General features: G+C 36.0%; 1 protein-coding gene across 1 annotated transcript; it reads right to left on the reverse strand.

Moving 5' to 3' along the window:
- Window positions 1–537: 537 nt before the first annotated feature.
- LOC125668970 (nuclear inhibitor of protein phosphatase 1-like) lies at window positions 538–18,683 on the reverse strand. Its single transcript, XM_048903412.2, has 7 exons — window positions 18,591–18,683; window positions 9,728–9,788; window positions 9,037–9,190; window positions 6,450–6,667; window positions 2,732–2,876; window positions 2,488–2,552; window positions 538–2,354 (listed from the first exon to the last, which is right to left on the reverse strand). The coding sequence occupies exons 1-7, from the start codon at window positions 18,665–18,667 to the stop codon at window positions 2,028–2,030; spliced, it is 1,047 nt and encodes a 348-aa protein (XP_048759369.2). The 5' UTR covers window positions 18,668–18,683; the 3' UTR covers window positions 538–2,027.
- Window positions 18,684–19,648: the final 965 nt, after the last annotated feature.

Here is a 19,648-nt window from a genome sequence, read left to right on the forward strand (position 1 = left end):
ATTAGCAACGACACGCTGCAACTATTTAATACTGGGCATATTAAATGTACAAATACATAATTGTATATCATAAAGTTGGATTAAAAAAATTTACTTAAAAACGCATTTCATAAAATTTAAACTCATGTGTTTAGCTGCCCGTGTCGTCCTAAACTGGTATTTAACACCTATGCATTCCCTTATAAAGCCTTGCTATGAAACCGGTTCTAAAGAACCATGTGACACAAACAGGTATTCGAATGAAAACCTTGTAATTCCGAACAAGTAATTCATTACTACACCAAGTAGAAATTGATTTCTGTCTAATTCGTACCACAAACGAAAGAAATCACATGTCTTTAGTATTTTAAAAATCTTATTCTTGACTGAGTGTATTCTCAGTTTATGGTATATTTTCATGATATTTCACACTTCATTCTGGGTACAATTTTCATACCACCAAAAAGGAAAGTCACAACAATGGTAACACCCTTTGTCGTACCACCGGCAGCTTAACGAGACAGAAATATAAATTTGTGTGAGACATAACAACCATGATTCAGACATCCTCCATTTTAATTCTTCATTGTTTACAATTTCCTCACGCTTCTAAAATGAACACCTTAATATCCAGTCAGAGTGTACTTTACTTTAAATACACAATCCTATATGAATTTACATGTATAGCTGCACTCAGAACTTTAAGCCATATCAGTCTAGCAGGTACTTGGCATGCCTGAGCCTGAGAAACGCTCTCCGATTGCCTCGTGTCTCCAAAACACAACTCAGCTAGTCGGTTCTAGGCCAAGGATGCCAATGCCTGTGGCCAGAACTGCACAATGAGCATCACTTACAATAAATACATGAATGATTTTATGATGAATATGAAGAAATTTCAATTCATATTTTCACAATCATATTTTGTGCTGACAAGATTAAGTTAAGAAGTAATGATTTGGACAAAATTGCACTTATTTCAAGTGAGTTTCAGATTAAGCTTTCAATATGAATTAACATGATCTTGAGTGAAATTGGAGTACATGTACCTGATAAAATTCATTATAAACTATAAAAGTATATTCTCTTTATAAGACTTTAACCTCAAATCAAAGATCTAAAATTTGTGCACACTGATTAAAACAAACATCTCCAACACACTGACTTTTACAACCAATGATTTGACAATAAAGTCTCATCTTGCATGACTCATCATTTTTACTTCATCTGCCACAATGTTAATTCATAAATGATGGACATAAATAACACAATGCTTGCAAAAAAAGTCGATCTGTCAAATATGGTATACCAAAAATAAAATGGTAGAAAACTTTTTATTTAAAGTATATGGTGTTCAAGACATCAGTTTACGGCTCACGTGAACTAAATCTGGTCACCATTGGTACATATTGCTATAGATCAACAAATTGATACAATCTCACGTTTAATCATAGTCATATTGGCAGTAGAAAACAGTGAGAGGAAAGAAAAAGAAAATCAAAAAATGTTTTAAAAAACAATTATTATTTTTGGTGGGCTGTCTTGTGACAAACACCCAACCTAATTAAAATCATCTGTCTGGGTTCCGTTTGCTACATATATACGTACTCTACCTCAAGATGATTTTAATTAGATTGCCCAGCACTTTAAAATTGACTAAATTTTACGATTTTCCTTTAAATTTTAATATGTACAAATTTGCTTGAATAAAACTATGCTAGGAGATACAAACACTGTACACAGAGACATTACCATTTACAGGCACTGTCTATATTGATTCCACCTAGCTCCAGGTATCAATGCATCTGTTTTACACACATCTAACATCTTATAAAAAATTCTAAGTAATGCAAGTTTCACATTAAAACTATTTAACTAGAAATGTGAGGGGAAGAAATTAATTGAATATGCTAACACATCCTCAAATTCACATTTCGATGCTCTGGTGTGTTGCTTACAGATACAACATACAAGGTATATTAAACCTACAGCGAGTATGCCAGATCTATCTCAGTGGTGCTTAACTCAAACAATAAGAACATTATTGGGGGCTATACAAGAAGTGAATGAACAGGTTTTTTGCCTGGCCACATTTCCTTGGCATATTTCTTTTTCTTCGGTTCCTTTGACACCTCTTCCACATTAAACACAACTGGTGGATGCCCTGTGATTGTAGGTGCCACAGGTTCATCTGGCACAATGTCAGGAGCCAGGTTGGGTACATGAAGTCCCATTTTAGCAGCTATACTGTATGTGTTTGGTGCGGCTGATAAGTCACCGTACAAACTTGGTGTTTGATAAGAGAAACTTTGTAATCGTTTGGTTATGTTGTCGGTCATTGATGTGTTTTGAACTAGACCCGTGTCCATTTTCTGACGCTGTAAAATAATTGTGCACATTTTTGTTAAATAAGAATGCCGTATAAAATTCTAAAGTCATGATGTAAAGTATTGGAGATTGCAGATATTATTTAATAACTTACAAATGCACACTAAAACACACTTGACTTACCTTAGTGGGTATAACAGTTGTCTGGATCATGTTTCTGAATCGTCCGACTGAAGGGTCTATATCCTCTACAGAAAATATAAGGAAAAAAATCCAGAAATCCAGGAATCCGACATAACAGAACGACATACATTTTCTTATACTGTCCAATTCTGGTATGTTAGAAACACTGCATTTCCATGCTTGACATTACATTGGGTAAATCAATACCAAAACTATTTTTCAAATTCAATCTTGCATCACATACCTGGGTTAATGACTTCATCTTCTTCTTCAAAGTTGACATGGAGACTTTTGTGTTTCCTCTTCAGGGCGTTGGGACCTGTGTCTGCTCCAACATCCACCATTGAGGATATTCGTCTGTTGTGGGCAGTGTTGAATTCTGTTAAATTCTGGTGAAACAAGAGGTACTGTGATGCTCACTAAGAATACCCCCCGCTTACCCCAATCTCCCAAAGGGTGTTGGTAATAGGTATAAACTACCTCTTTTCTGAGTGTAAAAAACAAATGGCATGACAAACCGAACCATATTGCTACTTCGATGTCCAGTGCACTTGACCTTTGACCTTTTGACCCCAAAATCGATAGGGAACATCTTCATCCCATGGGTAGTCCATATGTATGATATGGTGACTGTAGGTGGAAAGGATAACGCTTTAGATCCAGGAAACCATACTGCTACTTCGATGTCCAGTGTGCTTGACCTTTGACCTTTTGACCCCAAAATCGATAGGGAACATCTTCATCCCATGGGTAGTCCATATGTATGATATGGTGACTGTAGGTGGAAAGGATAACGTTTTAGAGCCCGGAAACCATATTGCTACTTCGATGTCCAGTGCGCGTGACCTTTGACCTTTTGACCCCAAAATCGATAGGGAACATCTTCATCCCATGGGTAGTCCATATGTATGATATGGTGACTGTAGGTGGAAAGGATAACGTTTTAGAGCCCGGAAACCATATTGCTACTTCGATGTCCAGTGCGCGTGACCTTTGACCTTTTGACCCCAAAATCGATAGGGAACATCTTCATCCCATGGGTAGTCCATATGTATGATATGGTGACTGTAGGTGGAAAGGATAACGCTTTAGAGCCCGGAAACCATATTGCTACTTCGATGTCCAGTGCGCGTGACCTTTGACCTTTTGACCCCAAAATCGATAGGGAACATCTTCATCCCATGGGTAGTCCATATGTATGATATGGTGACGGTAGGTGGAAAGGATAATGCTTTTACGTTGCGTCTACAGACGGACGGACGGACAGACAGACAGACAACCCGATTCCAGTATACCCCCCCACAACTTGTTGCGGGGGGTATAATAAAACACACCATACTCTACTGTCTGCTGTTCTTAATCAAATCCAATAATGTTTTCATAATCAATCATCACTTAATTAGTCAATGATAGATTGATAATTGATTTAGGGCTGTTTTATTAAAACAGATGGGGTACCCAGGGAAGGCAGTTTTTTTTTGGCTTTTTGGGTTAAAAAAAAAAAAAATCTATGGGTGGTTCACACTGGTGGAATATTGATTCTATGGTGGGTGGCTTTTGCAGGAAAATTACTTCTATGGGTGTTTATTTTACCAAACCATATACCAAGAGGCAATCTTGGCATTCTGTAAATTACATGTATGCTTGAAAGGGAATTGCATGTATTGAACACTGAAATAAAGTTGATATCAAGATGAAAAGGTATTTTGTGCTGTATGATAGGAAAATAAGAGGCACATGGGCCACCTCGCTCACCTGAGTCACCTTGGTTCATATTTAAAGATTTTCCCTAAATATTCACATGTAAAACTTTGATCCCTATTGTGGCCCCAACCTACACCCGGGTGTCATGATTTTTACAAACTTGACTTTGAATCTGTACTATGTCAGGAAGCTTTCATGTAAATTTCAGCTTTTCTGGCCCATTGGTTCTTGAGAAGAAGATTTTTAAATGACCCAACCCTATTTTTGCATTTTTGTGATTATCTCCCCTTAGAAAGGGACACAGCCCTTCATTTGAACAATCTTGAAAGCCCTTCATCCAAGGATGCTTTGTGGCAAGTTTGGTTGAAATTGGCCCAGCGGTTCTTGAGAAGAAGTCGAAAATGTGAAAAGTTTACGCTGCCGCCGCAGACAGACAATGGACAAATTTTGATCAGAAAAGCTCGCTTGACCCTTTGGCTCAGGTGAGCTAAATATACCTGCCTGCTTCATCAAAATTTGAAATATTTGGCCTGAGAAACTATTTAACAATTTTTTGTAGCTTGTATTTTATTTGTTTCTGTATATGTTTCAACTAAATCAAAAATAAATGTTGCATGTTGTTAAACTGTTACTGATTTAAGTGAACCTTCAATAAGATGCTTTGTATATGTTCTAGATTTGAATGAGCCTTCAATAAGATATTGTGTATATGTTCTACATTGTAAGATATTGTGTATATGTTTTAGATTTAAGTGAACCTTCAATAAGAAATGTGTTTATGTTCTAGATTTAAGTGAATCTTCAATAAGATTGTGTTTATGTTCTAGATTTAAGTGAACCTTCAGTAGTTTATGTTCTAGATTTCAGTAAACCTTCAGTAAGATGTTGTGTTTATGTTCTAGATTTAAGTGAACCTTCAATAAGATGTTGCGTTTATGTTCTAGATTTCAGTGAACCTTCAGTAAGATGTTGTGTTTGTGTTCTAGATTTAAGTGAACCTTCAGTAGTTTATGTTCTAGATTTCAGTAAACCTTCAGTAAGATGCTGTGTTTATGTTCTAGATTTCAGTGAACCTTCAGTAAGATGTTGTGTTTATGTTCTAGATTTAACTGAACCTTCAGTAAGATGCTGTGTAAATGTTCTAGATTTCAGTGAACCTTCAATAACATGCTGTGTATATGTTGTACTCTCTATGCAATATTTCCTCAAAACTGTCTAAGTTCAACAACCCGGAATTTTCTCAAAAAATGAAGAAAATAAAATTCTTTGCCACATGCACATCTTCAATACCTACATAAACAATATAGTAAAATAAGAATGTTCTCACTTGAAAACTGTGGGAGGAGTTCACTGAACAAATCATGTACTTTCTTTGCAATATTTTTTCAAAACGGATTAAGGATGTATGCTACACCAGAGAAATTTGATGTAGATCAAAAGTGGAGGATATGTACAGCAATATTTTGAAGTTGAATATTTTCAAATTTATTTTATTTTGTCAAAAAATACATATTTAGTAGAAGGTAATCTGAAAAAAAAATTAAAACCCCTGCTGGACTCGAACCTGCGACCCACAGTTCAACAGTCGGTATTCTAACTTACTGAGCTACTCAGCTAGGTATTTAAATGGAAAAGGAAAAGTCAAATATTGCTGATATCGATTTTTTCATCCATGTTTTTAAAGGAAGTCAGCCATTATGACGATGTAGAGTATTACCTTAAGTTCAACCTGTAAATTTCTCTAAAATTGAAGGAAATAAAAATTCTTGCCACATGCACATCCTCAATATCCATACACTGTAAAACAAGATGGTCCTCACTTGAAAATTGTGGGAGGAGTTAGCCGGACAAATTATGTACCCTCTATATAACAATAATTTTTCAATAAAGGGGCAAAACTCCTGCAAGAGAGATCGAAATGGATCAAAATTGCAATTTGATCTAGAGTGATCCACAAAGAAGATACATAGCAAGTTTCAGTTTGATGTGTGACAAAGAAATGAAATTAGAAACAGAAAACCCTGAACAGACGAACGGACAGACATCGCTGCAACATAATACATACCATCTAAAGATGGGTGTATAAAAATCTGAGGTCCTACTGACTGATTTTATCAATCATTGTTTTATCACTAATGGGGTGATTCTGTGTCTGGTAATCTTAGTAACCAAGGCACTTGCTGATATACTTAACTTTACAATGTGCATACATATCTTTTTTTTTTTTAATTTTAAAATGCAGTGGTGTGATCACTTACATCTAGCTCTGTTTCTGTCTCTGGGAGCCCCAGTAGGCCGCCCTCCAGATCCTCCCGCCGTTTGTCCTTATCGTCCGACATCTGCCCAGTGCTGACCTGGGGGCGTTCTCGAATGATGTAGATTCGAGTTGAGGCCCCAAAATGGATTTCACTGTCAATAGGAACTTGTTGTGGTTTCCTGGATTCCAGTTTGATGTGTCCAATGTGTGTACCATGAGCTGAAAATGAGGATCCATGATACAGATAGTTTCTACAGTAATTCGGTTGACATTATAATTTTAAACTTTATTTGCAAATATACATATAGCAAAACATGTTTCTGAATTGGCCCGAGTAGTAAGAGCTACCTTACGATATGATATGCATCATGATACAATAGTTTTCATGACTTTCACAACTATAGATTTCTTAGTTTTCAGCTGTTTATTTTGTAACAATTGTACATTTAGTATTATTTCTGAGATCAAAATCACAAGAACTTCTGTATTAAAAAATAGTTCATTAACAAATAAAGATTATTAGAACAAGAGGCCCAGGGGCCTTATAGGTCACCTGAGTATCATGTAACAACCTTCCAATGTTTGAATTAGGTTTGTGTTTAAATATAAGAATTTTACTTTTGGATGGAAGAAACATCGAATAGCTATGTGGTCAGCCCCACCCTAATACCAGAACCCCTGACCCAGGGACCATGAATTTCACAATTTTGAAAGAGGCATCCTTGCTCATCATAACCATGCTATTGGTTTGTCTACTTAATACCCAAGGACAGAGAAGAAGATTTTCAAAGAAATAATGCATTTTCACTATATGACTTATAGAGCCCCACTCTAGCACCAGAACCCCTGATCCAGGGGCCATGAATTTCACAATTTTTAACAAGAGGTACTGTGAGCAATGTTCACTAAGAATACCCCCCGCTTACCCCAATCTCCCAAAGGGTGTTGGTAATAGGTATAAACTACCTCTTTTCTGAGTGTTGCTACTTCGATGTCCAGTGTGCATGACCTTTGACCTTTTGACCCCAAAATTGATAGGGAACATCTTCATCCCATGGGTAGTCCATATGTATGATATGGTGACTGTAGGTGGAAAGGATAACGCTTTAGAGCCCGGAAACCATATTGCTACTTCAATGTCCAGTGCACGTGACCTTTGACCTTTTGACCCCAAAATCGATAGGGATCATTTTCATCCCATGGGTAGTCCAAATATATGATATGGTGACTGTAGGTGGAAAGGATAACGCTTTAGAGCCCGGAAACCATATTGCTACTTCAATGTCCAGTGCACGTGACCTTTGACCTTTTGACCCCAAAATCGATAGGGATCATTTTCATCCCATGGGTAGTCCAAATATATGATATGGTGACTGTAGGTGGAAAGGATAACGCTTTAGAGCCCGGAAACCATATTGCTACTTCAATGTCCAGTGCGCTTGACCTTTGACCTTTTGACCCCAAAATCGATAGGGAACATCTTCATCCCATGGGTAGTCCATATATATGATATGGTGACGGTAGGTGGAAAGGATAATGCTTTAGAGCCCGGAAACCATTGCGTCTACAGACGGACGGACAGACAGACAACCCGATTCCAGTATACCCCCCCACAACTTGTTGAGGGGGGTATAAAGAGGCATCCTTACTCATCATTACCATGCTATTAGTTTGTCTACTTAATACCCAGAGACAGAGAAGAAGATTTTCAAAGAATTTCTACATTTTCACTATATGACCAATAGAGCCCCACCCTAACACAAGAACCCCTGCCCCAGGGGCCATGAATTTCACAATTTTGGTAGAGGGCTCAACACTCATTATAATTATGCCCACAGTTTGGCTTTTTGATGTCCAGGAGTAAAGAAGAAGATTTTTTAAAATTACACTCATTTTGATGGTTTTTGCCCCACCCCTCCGGCCCCAGGGGGGCAGGGGCCACGAATTTCAGAATTTTTGTTCCCCTCCACCCACAGATGCTATATGCCAAAATTGGTTGAAATTGGTTCAGGGGTTTCAGAGAAGAAGCTGAAAATGTTCAAAAGTTAACGCACGACAACGGACAAAAACAGATAGCAATAGGTCACCTGAATGATTCAGGTGACCTAATAAAAGCTAAAGCACTTTAAAACTTATGTCACACACAGAATAATTCCAAATTAATGACAAATATAACTTAAAACCTGTATCACGATATCCTACTGATGACCTCATATACATCACATACATATCTACGATCAATATACTGTGGTGTTGTTACACCTTTATTTCTGAACATTTAATAGCTGTAAATTCCTAAATATATGTGAGGAATTTATTATAGCATAATTTTGCGAGAAGCATCATTTGTGAATTAAAATTATTCACTTTCATTTCTATACAGCTAAAATACATGTAAAGACTCTTGATCAACAGAGCACTCGCGAATTTATGTTCTCGCGATTTGACATATACGAGTCATTTCGCAATATTATGTGCTCGTGTAAAATAAGTAATCTACATTAATTTAATTCATTTATTGAATTTTGTTTGCTGTTTTCTTTCCTTTGAGAAATTCTGGGTAGTTTTATAATACATGGGTGTCTTACTGCTGCCTAAATCTACAATGAATGGCCGTGACAGGTGCTTGTGCCACACAAGAGCAGCATGAACTCTGGAACATGACTGGTGGTCAATGCAGAAGTCGCACAGTTGTTTATTCCTTCCAAAGAAGTAGCATTTCTTCTCATCGATCATCAGTTTCTACAATATATATTTATAACACATGTCATATAGCATTTCTTCTCATCGATCATCAGTTTCTACAATATATATTTATAACACATGTCATAGAGCATTTCTTCTCTTCGATCATCAGTTTCTACAATATATATTTATAACAAATGTCATATAGCATTTCTTCTCTTCGATCATCAGTTTCTACAATATACATTTATAACACATGTCATATCTAACTAGCAACAGTATATTAGTAAATATTAATAAATCAAAGTTCACAATTTATACTCTCGAAGACAGAGTAGTTTGGGAGTTTTTGTTAGACAATTTAATAGCACACTGTTCGATCTCAACCACAGAATGTGCAGATACATTATCATAGTTTATGTGGCACTCGTGAAAAAGCACTGTAATGTTTGTCATCACAATGCAACTGTCCAAGTGCAGGCCTAATACAGTGTACCCAGTATCCAAAACTAATCACGTGATGATTTTTACAACTAAACATTTAAAATAATTTTACTGGTCATTTAATTTGTACTAAACAGGGAGAACTTTTACCTGAATCATTTTGCCATCCTTCATACAGTCTAGATGGAGTCCCGGTGGAGGTTTTCCAGCCCTATCAATGACAGAATAAGGCATCATCAACAGAAAACAAACAGACACATACAATTCAATACATGTACAGTGAAACCTGTCTAATCCAAACAGACACATACAAATCAAAGCATGTAGAGTGAAACCTGCCTAATCCAAACACACACATACAAATCAATACATGTACAGTGAAGCCTGCCTAATCTAAACAGACACATACAAATCAATATATGTACAATGAAACCTGCCTAATCCAAACAGACACATACAAATCAATATATGTACAATGAAACCTGTCTAATCCAAACAAACACATACAAATCAATACATGTACAATGAAACCTGCCTAATCCAAACAGACACATACAATTCAATACATGTACAGTGAAACCTGTCTAATCCAAACAGACACATACAAATCAAAGCATGTAGAGTGAAACCTGCCTAATCCAAACACACACATACAAATCAATACATGTACAGTGAAGCCTGTCTAATCCAAACAGACACATACAAATCAAAGCATGTACAGTGAAGACTGCCTAATCTAAACAAACACATACAAATCAATGCATGTACAGTAAAAACCGGCCTAATCTAAACAGACACATACAAATCAATACATGTACAGTGAAACCTGTCTAATGCAAACAGACACATACAAATCAATACATGTACAGTGAAACCAGCCTAATCTAAAGAGACAAATACAAATCAATATGTACAATGAAACCTGTCTAATCTAAACAGACACATACAAATCAATACATGTACAGTGAAACCTGCCTAATCCAAACAGACACATACAAATCAATACATATACAATGAAACCTGTCTAATTCAAACAGACACATACAAATCAATACATGTACAGTGAAACCTGCCTAATCTAAACAGACACATACAAATCAATATGTACAATGAAACCTGTCTAATCCAAAAAGACACACACAAATCAATATATATATACAGTGAAACCTGCCTAATCCAAACAGACACATACAAATCAATGCATATACAGTGAAGCCTGCCTAATCCAAACAGACACATACAAATCAATACATGTACAACGAAATCTGTCTAATCCAAACAGACACATACAAATCAATACATGTACAGTGAAGCCTGCCTAATCCAAACACACACATACAAATCAAAGTATGTACAATGAAACCTGCCTAATCCAACATGCTTTGGGAGATCAATTTTGTGTCGAATTGGACAATGTTGGACAGTATATTGGATTAAACACTGTGAAGAATTTGGAACAAAAGGGCCAACAAAGGGCCCATGGTCCACACCACTCACTCGAGTACCAACATTTTCCTATGTAAAACATGAAATTCAAACCTTGGTCCCATGGGTCAAGGTGTGAACAAACTTATATCTAATTCTATATTAGAATGCCTGAATATCAATTTGACAAGGTGTACCCTTAATGTTTCTCAGGGAGATATTGCAAGAATTTTCCTACATATATTCATTAATTCCATTTGTAAAATTTGGAACCTACATAGTGGACAAGGTTAAATCTACACTACATACGTATGCTTGCGTGTTAATTTGACAATGTGTAACCGTCTTGTTCTTCAGATGATTTTTTAATATATCTTGTAGTAAAATTTCAAACCCTTCTAAGATGGGACATCTTAGGTTTAAACAAACTTGAATTTTGATTATACATAAGGAGGCTTCCTTATAAGTCTTGGCTTTTCTGCTTCCATGGTTCTTGAGAATACTAGGATTTTTTAATCCATTCAGCAAATTTCCCTATTTTTTAATTATCTGTCCTTAAAAGGAGCATGATCCCTCATTTGAATTGGTTGAAATAGCTCTTATGGCTCTGGAGAAGAAGTTGAAAATATGAAAATGGCTACAATAACAAATATGAAGGATGATAAGACAACTTTTGATCAGAGAGGCTCACATGAACCTCTACTTTTAAAAATGCAAAGAATTGGGAAAGAAAATAAGGGTTGGAATATACAGTGAAACAGGGTTTATAATAGCTGTAGCTACGTTTACAGTATCATCTATAAGTCTGTTCAACTCAAGAGTCATGGTTTTTAAGTACAATACTTTAAAAATACCATTAATTTGACATCAGTTCATTTTTATATTGACTGAAAGTACTGTCCCATGGAATTCATGTACATGAATATGGAAAAGATTTAATGTCCCGACATTTATGCCAAAAAACAAAACAAACCATTAAACAATAGAAGAAAAAAAATTCCCCAGGTAAATTACTTCCAGATAATCACAACTGTATTTCACAATTTTGATTCGGAATCAAGTTTACATTGGTAATTATTTCTAACCCACTTCTTCTGATGCAGTACACCCATCAAAGATTGCCTGATGTTAAATTTTCATACCTTCAGTTGTCTACTAGTTTTACGCTCCTTTAAGAATATTTCACACATAACACAATTTCACAAGTTATACTAGGGGAAATGCCACAAGTTTTGACCTATGCTAAGTGCTCTGGGCCATTTAGTCGTGAGGGAGGCTGAAACCTACAATCACATGCAACCTCAGTTTTTTAATGTCTCATCCTTCTCAACCTATTTTAGCTGCGAAATAAATAAATCTTTATTTAGTCATGATGGTAAACCCTAAAGTAATCAATGAAAACTTATTTCTAATGGGGTCTTTAGTGTGGTTTTGCACAGATCTTTGTGAGAGACGGTCATTAGAGTGAGAGGAAGCTAAAATATCCATCAAAAATCCATGTGTCCACTAGGCCTGAGTATTGCCAGCCACCTCATGATACGATATGTATCACAATATGGTCATGCGATACTAATAGAATCCCTCATTAGTACGAGTGTGGGATAGGGAAATTCCACTGAGGGGACAAGATTCGCTGGCTAGGACTCAGCAAAGCCTCGTCCTAGACTGCGAATCTTGGCCCCTCTGGAACAAGATTCGCTGGCTAGGACTCAGCAAAGCAAATCTTGTCCCCTCGGTGGAATTTTCCTATCCCACATGAGTAAAAATGAAGGATTATTCTCACATTTTACCTACAGTTTAGTGCATAAATTTAGGAGCTTTGAAAAAATTCTAAATTATCAAAATCGTCATTTGAACTTGAATGCAAAAACTAATTAGATTGGCAGAAAGAGCATACCCGAAAATGGTTTACACTGTAAGTGTAAACTAGAACAAGAGGCCCATGGGCCACATTGCTCACCTGAGTCACCTTGGTCCATATCAGAAGATTTTCCATATCTATTTGCATGTAAAACCGTAGTCCCTATTATGGCCCCAAAACTACCCCTGGAGGCCATGGATTTCGCAAACTTGAATCTACACTATGTCAGAAAGCTTTCATGTAAATATGAACTTCTTTGGCCCAAGGGATCTTGAAAAAGATTTTTAAAGATTTTCCCTATATATTTGTATGTAAAACTTTGATCCCCTATTGTGGCCCCATCCTACCCCAGGGGGCCATGATTTTAACAAACCTGAATCTGCACTACATCAGAAAGCTTTCATATAAATCTCAGCTTTTCTGGCTCAGTGGTTCTTGAGAAGAAGATTTTTAAAGATTTTCCCTATATATTTGTATGTAAAACTTTGACCCCCTATTGTGGCCCCATCCAACCCCCGGGGGCCATGATTTTAACAATTTAGAATCTGGACTACCTAATAAAGCTTATCTATAAATTTCATCTTTTCTGGCCCAGTGGTTCTTGAGAAGAATATTTTTTAATGACCCTACCCTATTTTTACCTTTTCTTGATTATCTCCCCTTGGAAGGTGGCCTGGCCCTTTATTTTAACAATTTAGAATTCCCTTTACCTAAGGATGTTTTGTGCCAACTTTGGTTGAAATTGGCCCAGTGGTTGTTGAGAAGAAGTTGAAAATGTGAAAAGTTTACAGACGGACGGACAGACGGACGGACGCCGGAATACGGGTGATCAGAAAAGCTCACTTGAGCTTTCAGCTCAGGTGAGCTAAAAAACCAAGGTTGTCCACCAGAAAGCTATATACATTAAACTTTAAAGATAACAATGCAAAATATTTTTACTTCACCATGTAACGTAAATCTTCACTGTGTAACATAAATCATAGAAAATATATGACGTCACAATCAAATGACATCGCAGCATGTGTAAAGTCGATCTCACACTGGTGATAATGTGAGAAAACATGTATCACGATACAGTAGTCAATAACTGAATAAACCAATAATCTTTACATATTGTTGTTTTTTACCTCCATAGTATTAGAATTTATAGAATAAACATCTCAACAACAGTTTACCATCTCAACATTTGATTCTACCTCATTTTCCACCATTTTTAAATGATAACATTTGTTAGGTCATATGTAGATTTTTAGAGTAAATCAATAAAAATTAACTCCTACAGTATCGCGATATATACCTGACGATATGATACACGATCACGATCAATGTATCGCTACACCTCTAGTGTCCACCACACACAAGCCCTGTTAATAATGAGGATTGAACCTGGGTTTCTGAGACGAGAAGCAAGTGTGCTCTCCCGACAATCTACAACGACTCAAGTCCCTCACGGTGGAAAAGCAACACATTCCTAGCATAGAATGTTGCAATGCAGTATGTTAGTGTTGTTTTGAAGATTTACACTGGTGCATTTGATTTGAATATGCTGAAGAAGTTTATCATAAAGTTTGAAAATTAACTTTTAGTAAAGCTAATGTTGTTTCTTTATCAAACTTGACTTCATTTTCATTGCTGGAGCAACATAAAATGCAGTACATACAGAGAAAAACTCTAAATATAGATACCAAGTATCAGAGTAATTTAACACAATTTTTGAAAATATTAGTGATCATGACTGCATATATCCAAACAACAAAAACTAAATTTGACAGAAGAAGAAATCGATATGAATAGAAATTTGAAAGCTCGTCATGCTGTTTGCATACAACCACAATGGATAAAACTGTTGCAAAATTCATTTTTCTTTTGTTTGATTTGTTCAGAGCATGGGGATTGCCAAACATTTTACATTCATTAATATTCTTAGCTTCAATTAGAAGGCTTCAAGCTTAACTTTAGATAATCTTGGCTGAGATTCGACTCGGCTGGATATTTGGACCGACGCCTTTACTGAATCAGACAGAGTTGGGCGGTTAAAACCGCCCCGTTTTAACCAGTGGTTTGTCCCGGTCAATACTCCCCAAGTAGTCAATACTAGTCAATTGTGATTTAAACTGTCCATTTTCCTATTTTTGTACATTTCTTGCAAAGATAAAGATAAATTAAGTCTTTTCATTATATGGATCAATTGTTGACTAATATTTTTCATTAGATAATCAAATGTAATTTCATAAGTTTAATATATATGGTTTGCTGAAACCGACCGAAATATCTTCAGTACCTACCACAGGGTCACAGTTCTATAGCATAGCTTGACAATTGGAGACAGACCTATTAATACATGTACCTGGACCATGTGGACAGATTAAGAATAAAAGGTAGCTGGACAGGTAACAGGATGTTTCGCCCCAAAAGACGTTTTGTACTGAGACGATTCGCACTAGGATGGTTCGCCCCTATTTGCAGTGCAAAACGTCCCATGCATTTTCCAATTACTTTGGTTATTATCTATCTAGTCAATGTTTATTTAAGAAATTTTGTCTGAATAAATTTGATGTTAACATATATAGGCAGGCGTGATGTTAGTCCATATACGCCAAATTTCCTCGATCAAATTAGATCTTGATTTTAATTTGTACCTGTTTGAGATTGAAGTTTCCTTTTGATATAGATGTAGCATACATATTTAATGATATGCAATGTTTATAAATATTGATTTACAAAATAAAGAAAGCAATAAGTGCACAACAGACAATCATCAATGTAAGCTCAATGTCTTTTTGGGAGAAATGTCTGGGGTGAATCGTCCAAGGGCGAAACGTCTCGGGGTGAATCGTATTTTGATCGAATCGTCTCAGCATACACTAAAAGGTTAAGAAAAGATAACGGGAAAACTTGTAGAAAAATTAGTACGTTCTTTAAAGTAACAGAGCCTACTGTCCCAGATGTCAGTACTGCTGAAATACCCCAGTCCTCAGGTCTGACAGGCGACGATCGCGATCAGGAGCATGAGACTGGGATGTGTTGACCAATCGTCTTCTACCTCGACTGAGAATCATTGGCCAGAAACAGAATACATGCACAATGCCACCACATGTCCAAGTGACGCATCGGATGATTCCGAATCCAGATCCAATGAATCGCTAATGCCGAGTACAAGTTCCACTACTTCAATGATTTCAGATCAGAGAAAATTCGCATCTGATAAGTACGAATGTCTTTTATTTGAATAAAATTGTAAATTAAAGTATCATGAAATAAAAATGTAAAAAATATATAATATATTTATGTACATTTTTATTATTATTTAGGGAACTCAACATGTTACTTTTAATCTGAAAATAAATCTAATTCTAAATATTATTGTAGGCAGATCTGCAAAGAGCCACAGGATCTTCTGAGAAAATTTATGACAGATGGAAACCTCCAAACTTGTATCTTAAACATTTTCAAAGTCTTGGAACTTCTTTGCATTGTTCATGTCTCTACTGCCTCTGTAGAGAGAGGCTTTTCCTTAATCATGTTAATGAATATTATTTGCACTCCATTAAGAAAGTGTCTTTGGACAATATTATTAGAATATGCTTATGAAGTCTGACCATGTAAACACTGTGTTGTGTTTCTGTGAAAAATAAACGTTATGTTGGAATTTAATCTGAAATATATGAAAATAAGTATATATATAATTTTGTTATTTTTCCCAATTTCAGCAAATTGTCGATTAAATTTTCCTAATTTTGAAAAAAAAAAGAAGGCGTTTCCCAAAATAGGCTGATAAATCCCTGATTACATACTGCCTAAGTATGTATATTCCATAATAAAAATTTCGTTCAAAAGCTGACTTCTATGGCTCAATAATCTATCTCCCAAAATTGAAGATTTCCTATAATAGTCCATTTTTTAAAATTGGTGAAATATAGTAGGTATGTGAAGATACTACATGTAGTTGAACTTCCATATCTTGAACACCAATGTCTAAAATATCAAAGTGTTTTGGAAGTTCCAACCACCTATATTAAGTATTTAACCCTCAAATCCATGGATATCTCAAAGTTTCTTCTTGGTCCAATCAAGTTCAAGATAACGAAGTCTTACTGTATCAGTGACTTAATAAAACAGATTAAAAGAATTTTTAAATTGCAGGAGATAAAATAATGCACCATTGAAGTCAGCATTTTAATGGAAAATTTAGTGAAAGTTTTTATCATGGAATTTACATACCTAGACGGTAAGTAATGCAGCATTAATAGTGATACAGAGTTGGTTAAATCACCTATATGCAAGCAGCAGTGTCGCCTAGGTGCCAATTAATTGCTAGAACCAGCTGAAGTTTCCAGACATGAATTATGAAGGACTGCTCAGAGATTCGGTGAAGGCATCAGTCCAAATATTCAGTCTAACATCGAGATAAATCGGGCAAGAAAAGTGGGTAAAAATGTGGGACGTTTCGACCCAAGACGTTTCAACCGACACTTTAAAGACGTTTCAACCCTAGAATATATTGGGTTGAAACGTCTCACCTAATTTTTTTTATTGATAACTGGGACGTTTCGACCCAAAGTTTAATCTTAGACCCTCTCTCTCTGTCTCTCCATGTATGTATGTTTATATAATTTATTTTGTTTGATGTGTATTTATGAATTGATTTTGGAATGTCAGTGTTATATATTTATGATGTTAAATAAATATGTTCCAATGTTTGCCACTTGCGTTGTTAGTTATGGAGATTTTGATTTACATAATGATTTTTGTAAAGTTTGAAAACAAATGCTGATTTCTTCATTGGAATTCATTATCATATTAATTACTCGTCGCTGTGACTACAAAGAGCAGCATGCGTGATAACTGCGATCAAGCGTGACAAAATTGGCGCTAACTGGTGGACTCAAAAGCGAAGTGAAGCCTTTAAAAATTATTAAGAGGCAGTTTTTGGCGTGGAGACAATATTGATGAGATCAATGTATACACATCCAAATACACATGAAAGTCACCCCAAACAACCTTCGTTACACCCACAAGTTAGAGTTGTTGAATTCATATTATTCTACTAAACACTGATTTCCACATAAGCATATTTCCTCATCAAAAATAGGCTAAAACTGTGAGATGAAAAGAAACACAATTGATCATCGAAACGTATGAGGTCGAAATGTCTTTGGGGTCGAAATGTCCTAGTTATATATGAAAAAAAAGTCGGACGTTTCGACTATAATGTGGTATGTAGTTTGGCTTACAATGCCCAACACCAACAGACTGACCATGGTATTTGTTATCATCCGTAACTCAGGATAATTTGATTGTTTGAGATTTGACTTGGGCTGGCTGTGATATTTAAACTAATGCCTAACCACATCTCAAAACAATCCCTCGTGCTTAATTCTGAGACTCACGGCCAAGCCGAATCTCATCAAGATTACCGATAACTGTAGATTATGGGCATCTACTCAACTCCGCGAGAACAATGCAAATACCACTCCTATAAGTGTATTTACTACCAAGCTAATCATTACAAATCATTTATGAAGAAACTGCAGCAGTAGTTTTTCCAAAAGCCTATAGGCCCTATTTTTAAAGAAAAAGCATCATGCTCATGCTCCCAGAACAAATCCTTTACGTAGCACGACAAAATAAGCATGGTGCTAGCATCGATTAGTTAATATTTGCACAGCCCAAAACTGCATATCTTTATAATCTGTGTAATTTTACAACTACCACAGAATTCATTACCACGATGGGACTTCAAAATTGTTCACAAGTGGTCCACTGGACATTTTCAGTTCCTCAGCGCCATCTGTAAATAGCATGGGTTTTCAATTTACTGACTGACGAGCGCGATATAAATAAAAATTACAGCCATTAACCTAAAACCCATAGTAAATTTTTTTTTCCCCCTGGTCAGCTTGCTTTTATAGAGAAAGATCCACATTGTACAATGTTTTTGAGATGCACGCTTATAAGTTTGACAACCTCGTGAAAAAATAAATTTTGTTGTTTTTGAGTCAAACGATGGTTCAAATCGATTTCATGCCAAGAAATTCCTAGCAAAATCTCCGGTATAGAAAAACCGTTATAAATCAGTGACCGCAATTAAGAGATAAGCGACGGCTACTATTTATCAGCATGTAATATGGTCCTATTGAAGCCAACGAATTCAGACCGGACGGGATTTCTTGGCATGGCCATTGAGCAGGGAGGGATCTTTATCATGCCACACCTGCTGTGACACGGAACCTCGGTTTTTTGCGGTCTCATCCGAAGGACCGCCCCCATTTAGTCGTTTCTTACAACAAGCAAGGGGATACTGAGGACCTATTCTAACCCGGATCCCCATGGGATTATACATATTCGTTTACAAAATTTCTCCAAATATTAATTTATTTTGAATCTGACAGATGGACAACGTCAACATACAATAGAACAGATAACACGTATTGGCAGTCTTTGTCATGGCTTTACTTAATAAAAACATATTTCATATCAATACAAACCATCAGTATGTCCTGTTATTGAAATGAACAGAACAAGTATTTTTGGTGTTTTTTTTCACCATTTTTATAGAAGATGTATTTCAAGGTCTCATAGTTCTTTTTCAAATGAGATATCGCTACTACTATACTTAATGTCTTTTCTGTATACGTCATGGTATATATGTAGTACTTAAACCACAGAAAAAGTGTGTTTTGAATATATTTGTTTGAATCAAGAAAACCCAGCAAAAAGTTTCTTTTTGTAATAGATAACTGTAGATTAGTATTTTCTTCAACATATGTTTCCAAAGTATCTAA

Source organism: Ostrea edulis, chromosome 4 (assembly GCF_947568905.1).
Source record: "Ostrea edulis chromosome 4, xbOstEdul1.1, whole genome shotgun sequence".
NCBI classification, from domain to species: Eukaryota; Metazoa; Mollusca; class Bivalvia; order Ostreida; family Ostreidae; genus Ostrea; species Ostrea edulis.

Coding starts and splice junctions, on each gene's coding strand:
- LOC125668970 (XM_048903412.2), bottom strand. CDS start 18,667: ATGCTATTTACAGATGGCGCTGAGGAACTGAAAATGTCCAGTGGACCA. Junction 9,191..9,727: donor AGGATGGCAAAATGATTCAG/GTAAAAGTTCTC, acceptor TATATATTGTAG/AAACTGATGATCGATGAGAA. Junction 2,553..2,731: donor AGATGAAGTCATTAACCCAG/GTATGTGATGCA, acceptor TATTTTCTGTAG/AGGATATAGACCCTTCAGTC.